Source organism: Alligator mississippiensis, chromosome 4 (genome assembly GCF_030867095.1).
Source record: "Alligator mississippiensis isolate rAllMis1 chromosome 4, rAllMis1, whole genome shotgun sequence".
NCBI classification, from domain to species: domain Eukaryota; kingdom Metazoa; phylum Chordata; order Crocodylia; family Alligatoridae; genus Alligator; species Alligator mississippiensis.
In genome coordinates, this window is record NC_081827.1 from 1524148 (window position 1) to 1536031 (window position 11884).

The 11884-nt window shown below is 55.3% G+C and overlaps 1 protein-coding gene across 1 annotated transcript; it reads left to right on the top strand.

The window, feature by feature from the left end:
- Positions 1–619: 619 nt before the first annotated feature.
- LOC132249853 (rheacalcin-1-like) lies at positions 620–8680 on the top strand. Its single transcript, XM_059725511.1, has 4 exons — positions 620–712; positions 5040–5180; positions 8011–8125; positions 8613–8680. The coding sequence occupies exons 1-4, from the start codon at positions 620–622 to the stop codon at positions 8678–8680; spliced, it is 417 nt and encodes a 138-aa protein (XP_059581494.1).
- Positions 8681–11884: the final 3204 nt, after the last annotated feature.

Sequence of the window (11884 nt, forward strand, 5' to 3'; positions counted from 1 at the left end):
CTTGGGGGCCCTTGCCTTGCCTACAGCTCATTCCAGGCCTGGTGCAGGGGTGGGCTCCCTTAAGTGCCTTGGCCTGCTGGCTTTGCAGAGGTTGCTCAGCAGGCCAGCAGTGGCGATAATCCCCCCATCCGCCAGCGGGCTTAGTTTAAATCCCAGTGGAGCAGGTCAGCCAGTCTGGCTGAGAAGAGTCTCCTCCCCAGCAGAAGGAGGTGGATGCCATCCCTTCCCAGCAGCTAGCTGCCTCTCTCATCAATTTGTACCATTTCCTTTTGACGCCCTTTGGGCGTTGGCCAGTGGAGAACTGGGAGAAGAGAATCTGGAGAAGGAGACAGTTCTTGGACATCTGGATGCAGTGGCCCATCCATCGGAGTTGATTTCTGAAGAACAAGGCTTCGATGCTGGTGGACACAAATTCATGGCGGATGCTCACCCTAGTCCAGCAGTCCTCCCAGTTGATCCCCAGGATTTGACACTAACACTGCTGGTGAAAGCTTTCAAGGGTCTTAATGTGGCATCGGTAGATGGTCCTGGCTTCATGGCAGTAGAGGAGGGTGGTCACCACGACAGCCTTGTAAACCAGGACCTTCGTCAACTTCTGAAGGTCTCTATTTTTGAAGACATGTTGTCGCAGCTTGAAGATGGTGGCACTGGTGCAGTTGACCCGGTGCTGAACTTCATCAATGGTAGCCCATTCAGAGAGGTGGCTGCCAAGGTACAGAACGTGCTCCACGTACTCCAGAGCCTGAAACAGCTACCAGTTCAAGCAATGCTCAGTGTTGCATTTAGTCCCTGTTTGCTGGTGTAAACACAACAGCACATGAGCTTGTACCTCAGCCCCGCTCTGCAGTTACAATGCTGCAGTCACTGTCCCTCCCCTGTGAAGGGTGCTGGACACAGGTGGGGAACAGTTCCTTTTGGGTATTTGCTGGCGGGGGAGGCACGGGCTGAGGATGCCTGGCCCTGAGGATCACACTGAGCAAACCCTTGCCATCAGTCCCCAAGCTCGGGGACATCCTTTGAGCCTCCAGCCCTTTTGATGTTCACCCTGCAGTGATAATGCAAAGGGGATTCTGCTGTGCAGCTGCAAGATGAGCTGGGGCATAAATAGGATGCCTGTGATAGACCGAGATCACTGATATTGCAGATAGGGATGATAAGGAGGATGAGTAAACTAGAGGCCTATAACACTGGGACGGTGTCCCAGGCAGATCAAACAGTCCACAGAGAGCAGAGAAAGGACAGTAAATGTTTGTTCAGGATGTGATCGTGGCAGAAGCTTCTCAGCACCAGGATGTGAGAGCTTCTGACCTCCGGTTTGGAAGCTGCTCTGGTCTTGAGCGACGTGATGGTGGCACAGCAGAGGAGGCTCTGCCTAGAGGCATCTATAGCTCAGCTTCTGCTTCAGGCAGGATTTGGCCTCTCTCTATCATCCAGATCAGTCTGAATGAGGAGGTGATGTCAGAGTGATGACACGAGCCAAGACAAGGATTGGAACATTTGATGTCACGGGTTAGGGAGGTGATAAGTCACCTTCCCACTGTACCCCAGGAACCGCGGCCGGCCTGAGTCAGTGCTCGACGTGTGCATGAGACGGTGACTCCTCCAAGAGCCGAGGGCCTGCGGCGCCACCTGCTCCCGGCTGTTGCTGCAGAGCTGCTGTCGGGGTTGAGTTGTGAGCAGAAACCCCAGAGCTGAAGCAGCACCCGCCAGCAGCAGACAACGCCTGTCCAGGAAAGCGAGTGTGTCATGTGGACACAGATGTCAGAGCCCCCTGCCCCCAGACCCGTGCATGAGTCAGTTTAAATCCAGTGTGGGGGATTCACTCACAGACCCCAGTGAACAGCAGAGTGGTGGTTGGTGCTGAGCAGCATGGCTCGGGGTCCCGTCCCATTCAGGACAGCAGAGTCCAAAGACAAGAGCTTCAGGAAGAGGAACCCCTGAGCTGAGCTCTCCCCAGGCTCCAAAGCAGAGGTGCCTTGGCTAAATCAGGAGTAAGGGCTGGGCAGCCCCTCAGAGCCACCTGCTCTACCGCACTGACATGAGGAGCTAGGACACCTGCACCAGGGGTGTTTAACACATGGCCCACAGGGTGATCCAGTCCACAGGGACACTCGGTGCAGCTGGTGGGGCTGCTGCCAGGCCACCAAAAGTGGGGTCCAGAATTTGGGGACCTTTGGTCTGACTGGCCAAACTGGCAAGCTTGGCTTGTTGCTGCTGCTTGTGGACTTCTCCTTCAGTCCCCTGCTTCTGCCTGTGGACCCGTGACCCAGGAGCCCTCAACGCCTCCAGAGCCCTCAGCACTGCTGCCATTGCTGGACCCCTGCTGCCCCCCTACATGAGCCACAGCACCCATGCCCTGAGCTGGATTTGGTCTGAGAAGGGCTCTGCAGTCTGTATCTGGCCAATAGCCTCAATTGAGTCAGCCACCCCAACCTAGACCATCCCTGATCCTTTCTCTGCTGAAGGGGATTCCTCACCGTCCTTGGTGGCCCGGTCCAGGGCTTAGCACTCCTAAAACTGTGTAGGATCATGGGAAAGTAGGACTGTAAAGAACCTCATAAGGTCACATCTAGTCTCTTAGTCTTTCAGCCTTTCCTCATCAGTCTTGTCTCCCAAGTCCCCCAGCCATTTGTGTCACTCTGCGTTGGACTCTTTCCAAACTGCCAATATCCTAGTGAGGACAAAGACCCACTGAAAGAGATTGGGGGGGATTGCAAAGGGTCTTGCCAGGCCTGTGGATCCCATCCCATCTCTACTACTCAATGCCTCCTCCCCATGAGACAGCAGCTTCTGGCCCCTGGCCGGGCCCAGGGACCTGCTCCCATCTGAAGTGAACCCCTGGATGGAAACCAGCTGCTGCCGCCCAGCCCAGGAGAGACGGCAGTGATGCAGAGGGAGGAGAAAGGTCTGGCTGGCCTCACAGATGGTAAGGATGGGCCCTGTATCCAGCACCTTTGCCTTTGATCTCTGTCAGCAAAGGACACCAGATGGCCCGGCCCAGCCCAAATGGCAGGTGGTCGCAGACTCACTTCTCACCCCGCCTGCTCCATCCTGCACTTGCCATCTGGGATGAGCTGATTGATCAGCTCCTAACCCCATCCCGTCCCTACCCCCACACTGCCAGAGGATCTATAAATGCCGGCACGGCCCATGTCCTGCACAGACTGAACTCCGCTCCGCTCTGCCCCGGACCAGCCACCCAGACACACAGAGGTGAGTCCCTGGCCTCCCTGGTGCTCCCTTCTCTGGTGGGTGCTGGGGGCAGCTGGTGGTTGTGCCCAGCTCCACGGCACATCCCTGTCACCCCTTCGTTTGTTCTCCGCAGGGAAGAGAGAAGATGGGACCAGTAACCTACGCCAGCCTCTGCCTCCTCGGCTGCCTGATGCTGGGCCCCTCACTGGCACGTGAGTCCCTGCCACCCGCTGAGCTGTGGCTCTGGGAGAAATGGGTCTGTTTGATCTGCGCTCCGTGAGTTGCTCTCCTAGGTCCTGCTGCCAGGGCCGCTGTGCTGGGGATGGGCACAGGTATCCAGGCTGGTATCTCTGCCATGCACCGGCCCTGGTACCTCTGCCATGCTGCCCTGACCCCCAGCCTGCTGCCACCCCAGGGCCAGCTCACCCCAGGCCCAGTCTGAGGGACAAGGGGGTCAGACATACACTGCACTCCTGGAGCTGAATCTCAGTTTGCACTACTGAGGTGGGAGAGGGGGATGCAGCATCAGTCACGGCTACGATGGGGGTGTCATGAGGAGCAAGGCTGAGGCAGGGGCCAGGGCTGCTCTGTGCATCGCTCTTGCATGAGGCCCCCCAACTCCAGCCCCACAGAACTGTGCAACTCCTCTTTGTGGCCCCCAGTTCCCACCCTCCCCAGTCACCTTCTCTCCTCCTGCCCTGCCCTTTTCTCCAGGAGCCATTTCCCCTGCTCCTGCTCATCTCCATCTCCAGGCCTTACTAATGACCTGTCACCTCCCCAGGGCTCCCCTGCTCCCCCTCTGCCCCTCTTTCCCCTCCCAGCCAAAGCTTTGGGCCCAAACTCTAGCAGGATGCAGGGGAACATGGAGTTTCCACCCATAGGAAGCAAAGTTCAGGTCCCAGCAATCATTCACCCAAAGTGCCCAAGGTCGCCAAGAAACAGCCACTAACCCTGGTGTCTTCCTGTGCCTCCGCACCCCGTCACCCTCTGTCTGGGCAGGGGCCCAAGCCACAGGCTGTCCTGCAGGCTGGACACCTCACAATGGAAACTGCTATGAATACTTCCGACGGAGGATGGCTTGGAGACACGCAGAGGTGAGCAGCTCTTCTGAAGGCCTGGGGCAGGGCTGCAAAGTGCCTGGGCTGTGGGGAGAGCACGGGGGAGCAGTCAGGGTGCACCCCAGGATGCTGCGCCAGCAGTGTGTGGGCTGCTGCTTGCTCACCCGGCAGGGTGTGGGGCTGGCTGGGGGAGGATGGCGGAGCCTCTTGTGCCTCTGCCAGGTTATCTGGGAGTGGCTACCAGAAAAAAAGGGGCCTGAATCACCTTTTTCTCCTCTTTGCACTCTGGTGAAGGAGCAAAGAGGCCTGGAGAGGGCCAAGGCAAAAGCCTTCTGCCCCTCCATTTAGTCTCCATGGCCCCTGAGCTGCCTTTCCCAGGGCACGGTGCATCCCCGTGTGGGACCACATCCCATCCTCTCTGCCCAACCCCATGGTGCTAAGGATGAACTGAAAGAGAAAAAGACACTGGTCGGTGGAGTGCGGGGTCCCAGCTCAGGTCAAGGTGGGGTTTCTGTCCAGGTGAAGGAACAAAGTCCCCGTGAGGTTGGAGCAATGCTCGGTGCTGCAGACGCAGAGCGGTTCTCACGTGAGGGCTTTGTTGAAGTGTGGGCCATGTGCAAGGGAAAGGTGGATGGGGGTGGAGGCAGGGACAAGTGGGGGCTCTGTCCCTTCCAGCCCCGGCGGCTCTGCGGTTGTGCAGGGAAGCAGGGCGACAGGCTGATGTCTGGCACCTTGTGCTGCTCAGTGCAGAGGGCACTTAGGAGGTAACCAGCCTCGTCCTCACCACAGGATCAGTGCCAGAGCTTCGGTGCAAAGTCCCACCTCGCCTCTATCCACAATCCGGAGGAGCAGAGAGTCATTGCCAACCTCATTGCCCGTGCTCACGGCTATGACGATGAAGTCTGGATTGGACTCCACATTGCTGGACGGGTGAGTGTGCACCCTGCTATCCCAGACCCCACACCTGTGCTCATCGCAGTCTGTGGGTTTCATGATTTCATAGTTTCTAGGGTCGGAAGGGACCTAAATAGACCATCAAAACTGACCCTCTGCCCTGGGCAGGAACAAGTGCTGGGATCATAACACCCCAGCCAGATATCTATGCAACCTCCTCTTGAAGACCCTCAAGGGAGGGGAGAGCACCACCTCCCTTGGGAGCCCATTGCAGAGCCTGGCAGCCCTAACTGTAAAGTAATGCCTCCTGATATCAATCCTGAACCTACTCTCAATCAATCTGTGGTCGCTGTTCCTTGTTATCCCACGTGGTGCCCGGGGGAACAGAGCCTCACTTATTTTCTGCTGGTTCCCCCTGGTGAGTTTATAGATGACCACCAGATCCCCTCTCAGCCTTCTCTTGTGGAGGCTGAACAGGTTCCCGTCCTTTAGCCTCTCCTCGTAGGGCCTGCCCTGCTGCCCCTGAACATGTGGGTGGCCCTCCTCTGGACCCTCTCCATGCTGTCCACATCCTTCCTGATGTGCGGCGCCCAGACCTGGACACAGTACTCCAACTGTGGCCTGACCAATGATGCATAGAAGGCAAGGGTCACCTCCCAGGACCTGCTTGTGATGCATCTGTAGATGCACAACAAGGTGCAGTTAACCTTCCTGACAACTTCCTCGCATTGGCAGCTCATTTCCATCCTGGAGTGAACAATGTCTCCAAGATCCCTTTCAGCCACCACGTTGGTGAGATGGGTGTTCCCCAGTTTATAGGGGTGTTCCTGGCTCCTTACCCCTGGATGCAGCACCTTGCACTTGTCTGCACTGCACTCCATCCTATTCTCATCCGCCACCTCTGCAACCTGTCTAGATCTAGCTGGATTCTGTCCCTCCCCTCCAGCGTGCCCACCTCACCCCACATCTTCGTGTCATCAGCTAATTTGGACAGTGTGCTTTCCACACCCACCTCCAAGTCACCGGTGAAGATGTTGAACACTGCAGGCACAAGGATTGAGCCCTGCGGGACTCCACTGATCACATCCCTCCAGGTCAAAAATGACCCATCCACCACCACTCTCTGGGTGTGACCCTCCAGCCAATTGGTGACCCATCTGAGTGTGTAGGTACTAATGTAGCAGTTGCAGCGTTTTTAAAATGAGTTTGGAGTGAGAAACAATGTCAAAGGCCTTTTTGAAGTCCAGGTAGACAACATCCACCTCAGCACCCACATCCAGGGACTTGGTGACCTGGTCGTAAAAGGAAACCAGGTTAGTCAGGCAGGACCTGCACTCAGTGAACCCGTGCTGATTGCCCCCAAGCGTTACCTCCCATGTAGGCCCCCACAGATGTGCTCCTGGATAATTTCCTCAAAGGTCTTCCCAAGGACTGAAGTGAGACTAACTAGCCTGTAATTGCTGGGGTCCTCTTTTCTCTCCTTCTTGTAAACGGGGACCGCATTGGCCCTTTTCCAGTAGTCTAGGACCTGACCAGAGCACCAGAAGTGCTCATAGAGCTGTGCCAGGGCCCTGCTATGACTCTCGCCACTTCCCTCAGTACCCTCAGATGAAGAGCATCTTTATCTGCTGATTTAAACATGTCCAGCCCCTCCATGAGTTCCCTAACTAAGTCATCCTTGACCCTAGCCATGGCGTTGTGTGCCTTGATCCTGTCCGTAATCCTAGTGGGGGAGTTGTCCCTGCCCCTGCTCAGAAATATGGAGGCAAAGAACTCGTTAAAGAGGTCAGCTTTTTCCTTTGCCTCAATCACCAGATTGCTGAGCCTGTTCTGCAGGGGCCCACGTTACCCGGTGCCCTCTTCTTACTCCCTATGTATTTGAAAAAGGACTTTTTGTTATCCCTAATTCTGGTCACTGGTCCTAGCTTCATCTCTGCCTTGGCCTGCCTACCCACCTCCCTGCAGTCCCGAGCAATGGGGGTGTAATCCTCCTTGGTGATAGTCCCTTGCTTCCACTGTTTGTACGCCCCCTTTTTTGCCTTCAGGCCCTCCTGGATGCCCTTATTGAGCCAAGGGGACTTTGTAGCACTCTTGTCCCCTTTGGCTTGCATTGGGACTGAGTCCCTCTGAGCTCGGAGGATCGTCTCCTTGAGGAACAACCACCCGTCCTGGACTCCCATCTCACTGAGGCTCTGAGTCCCCAATGTCTCTCTGACTGATCTCCTTAAATCATTGAAGTCGGCCCTCCTGAAGTCAAGGACTTTTGCCTTGCTGCTTGCTTTCACCACCCTGCACCGGACAGTAAATTCCAGCAGACGATGATCACTAATGCCTAGGAAGTCAAGCAACCGCAGACCCCTCACCAGGTCATTGCCTGTGGCAAGGAGCAAGTGCAGCAAGGCATATCTTCTGGTGGGACTGTGCACCTTCTGGGTTAGATGGAGGTCATGTATGCAGGCTAGGAACCTACATTAGCGGTCAGACCTGGCTGACTGATCCTCCCAGCTGATGTCCAGGTAGATTAGGTCACCCATGACAAGCACAGCCTGGCTCAGTTCACCAGTCTGGTACAAGTGGACCCACACGCTGCCTCCTACACGTCCTTCTGATGCCTGGTGATGGGCACCCATTCAGCAGGGCCCCTCTCTGTGCCCTGTGCTGACCCCAGCTCTGGTGTGAAATCCTCCCACCTGGTCCAGCCTGCCCCTGCCCTTTAATGTCTGTTGCTCTATGCAGCTGGGCCAGTGGCTACGAGTCAGTGGCCCAGAGCACAGGTCTCATAGCTCTTGGTCGGGTCCATAGGGAGGCGTGGAGCCCTAGTCTGCACATGACACATGTCTCTGTTCTCCTCTTCCTTCATCTGCAGAGTGACAACTGGGCATGGGTCGATGGCTCCCCCACGGTCCATGAGGCCTGGCACAAGTACAGGAGACGTTACTCTTGGAAGGGGGAGAACTGCGCAGCCCTGGAAGACGACTCAGGTGAGCAGGAGACTCAGAGCCAGGTGCCCGGATGATGGAGGCAGCCAGCACACCTGCAATCCTTCCCCTGAGCTGGTCCCAGCGCTGTGGGGCAGCCCCTGCCCTGCTCCCCTCTGGGTCTGTGGGGGTTGGTGTTCAAGTCCCAGGGCAGGAGCGCGGTGCCCAGTTACAGCAGCTGGCACCACTAGTTCCCACAGGCAGGGTCATCCCCTCTGACTGGGAGCTGATCCTGCCGGCCCCAGGATGGGAGATGGGCCAAGCAGGCCCCGAAAAGCGGGAGGCTGAGGGGTGCCTGGGAAGCATCTGTGTGGGACGAGGGGCCATTATCATCCAAGCTGTCCTGGTGGCTCTTCCCAACCTCTTCCTCAGCCCCAGAAGAGCAGTGGGATCTCCCAAGGGGCATGGACGGGGGAGGGAGTGGGCGTCATGGGGGCAGGGATGGCCCAGCCTGCCCAACCCCAGGGATCCCTCCTGCTTTTCCTCCTAGGTTACATGACCTGGGACAAGGACTCCTGCTATGACAGAAACGCCTTCGTCTGCAAGCTCACGCTGTAGCGGAGCAACTTGTCCCTGCTCAGGACGGCTGGGAGAGGGCACGCTGGGCCCTTCTGCTCCTTAGAGGGGCTGTATCCGCTGTCTCCAGCTGATGTGTCCCCTCTCCCAGTGCATCCTCTTGTGAACTCCTGAATCCATCACCTTCTCCTCTGCCCCTTCTCTGTGTGGTGAGGGACTCCCTCTCCCTCTGTTTCCCCCTCATCTGTGCACTCTGCAGTGATAATAAACTTTTCCTTGAGCATTCAGAAACATGGGCATCTTTGCCTGAGTCCTGTCTCTGCCATGAAAAGCACCATATGTGCTCCTGGCCATGCTGGATCGCCCTCATCCAGCCCCTTTGGAGAGAGGGTAGTGACCACACCTGGAGTTCAGGCATCTTGGTTATCATACAGGGCACTGGTTCCATCCAGCTCTGTGTATCAGTCCTGAGCCACTGTACATCTGTGCCTCTGTGCCATCATCTCCTGTTCCCTCTCACCTCAGCCCTGTGTGCCCCAAGGGTAGACCCCTCAGACCATGGGCGATGGGCCATACACATCTTATATGGCAGAAGTATGCAACCCAGGTACACCCAAGGGTGTGCCCTATTCTCAGTTGGATGGGATGGGTAGGCAGGAGGGGTGCTGTGAAAGGGATGCCAGATTTTCAAGCGGATTCCTCTTTCCTCTATAGAGTTCGCCCAGGCCCAAACTTCTTAACTGTATACAATTTACTGAGTTACCAACATTTATATATAAGCTTCTTTAAGATAGATATAATTACAGATATAGATACAAATATACATAGAAAGGTCTGTTAGAGAGAGGACATCTTCCCTAGGGAGGGCATTTGGGTAAGTCCCCGTGTCCCAGGCCAAGAAGAGGGGTGGATCCCAGGACAGTCAATTCAGCAAGTTTATACCACAAATGGGTTAGGTAATGAAGACAGTCTTACAGAGCCCATCATATAGCATTAATACACCCAACTATTGATAACAACAACAATAACAATAGATACCGAATAGGAAACATAACTATACCACTTATTAAATGCACCAACCACTTGGTCTTTCAAATGGGATAGGGTCTTCTCCCCTAGACCCCCCAGGGGTTCACACAACCCTCTCCGGTGTATATAAGGGTTTTCTTCCCCTCTGACCCCAGAAAGCAGAGGGTGTGCGGGGCCTTGCCCTTGCCCCCTCCCCCCAAGGTCCTGTGCCCGGGGGCACCTCCCATGCTGGACTTGGGTTCCCAGTAACTCATAGTCCTTCCTCTGGGGGCTGTCCATGTGTCCTCTGGGTCCCACACCGTCTCAGGCCTCCTGGAGCCATTGGCCTTGAGTTGAGGGTCCTTCCCTCTGGGCCCTGGGCCCCATGCTGGGCACCCAGGGAGCTCCTATGGGAGCCGAGCCCTCACTGGTTCTGATTACCAGCCTCATGCCAGGGGATCTTCCCCTTCCTGGGCCCTGCTCTGGGCACTGGGGCTCTTTTAGTTTAATGTGGAACCACACTGCAGTGCTCCAGTATTGCCCCATGGGGTCAGGCCAACTCTCAGGAGCTCAATATTGTACTGTTAGATGGGAGGGTGTGACACAATTGCACATATACAAACACACGTCAATTGGGTGCACACACACACACACACACACACACACACACACACACACACACACACACACTACCAATTCAAGCACATCGAAATCAGCCTAGGCACATGCATACCTATCACCAATTCAAGCAGATACTCTATACACCCCAAAAGTTAGACAAAAATAAATTGTCAATACCCACACACTCAGTACACATACAAAAATGACTAATTTGTATATCATGTGTGGCAGAAAGCCACCTTTGTTTCTCCCCCAGAAACTCTGCTCTGTGACAATTTGATAAGGTTGGGCGCAGCAGAGAGACACATCCTTACCCTCTCTCTTTAGGTAACCTGAGCTGGATACATTCCTGAGGGAAGGGGGAAACCTGCTCCCTCTGCCTACATGACTGGCATCACATACCTGGGTGAGGGGCTTCCTTCCTGGTGGGCTAGAGTCTGCCTGGCATCTAGTGATGTATTTCAAATTGGTTGGCTGACAGCCAACAGGTGCTGACATCCATTGGACCCGGTAAATGAGGTCACAAGGGCTATATAAGTTAAGAACTGTCCCGAAGGGGGGAGGCAGCAGCCATGTGGGATACTCAGGAAGAAAGAAGAGCGGTACCATCTGAAACTTGCTCTATCTCTCAAAACTCATGATCAAGGAGCTGCTTGCCTCCAGAGGGAATCTCGAACTGCCTCTGGATGATACTTGTGAGTAAGCTACCTGAGATCCAACTAGATATATAGCTTGCAGTAACTCAGATGCGAGATCAAAGGCTACCCCAGCCTCAGGAGTTTGCTCGATGGGATTTCTCTGATATTGCTCTACCCTGTACCCTAGTCTAACCCTACCCTCTGCAACCAATAAAGTTCTCCTTTGTACCTAGTGTGGGAGACTTATTGAGGGGTGGGTTTAATTATGCCTAGGAGGCCCCTTGGGTCTGCACTGGAGGCTCCGCCCCTGGAGTCTGCCAGACCTGCAAAGTGTAGCTTTCAGTCAGGTCCAAGAGCTCCTCCCTTCCAAGCAGGGGCGGGGCAAGCCCTACCCAGCTGCTACCTGATTGGTGGAAATGTTCCACCAATCCGAAATGTCCTTCTGCAAGCCGGGCTTGCTGGGCAAAACCGCGAGCCCGCCACAAATACAAAAGTCTCCTGGCCCTGGAGCAAGGAGGGGAGACCCTGAGGGGCAGAAGGGAGGGAGGATCCACCCTGGGAATGGGGGCACTGAGGGCAGGACCCAGGACACAGTTTTCCTCCACAGCAGGAGGATTTTGCTGCAGTAAAAAGAGGGGAGACCTCCAGATCCGAGGGGACATAGTGATAGTGTCAATGGGTAATGGCAGATAATTAAGTGATTGGTGGCAAGATCTGAAAACAAGACATTTTCAACACATTGTAAGCACAGATATAACCTAACTGCACAGGGTGTTCGGGGCCTTATGGCCAGATACAGCACTCAGAGAGAGAAAGGGGGAAATCTGAGAGCTTATATCAGTGTTTCACACTGAGACAGAAGAGGTAGAGAGAAATAGTGACCTGCGCAGAAGAGAATTGAAATGTAGGGCTAATTATCAATCATCGTTAGTACACCCGTCCCCTCCTGCTTCAGAGGGAAACAGCTGCCCAGGGTGGG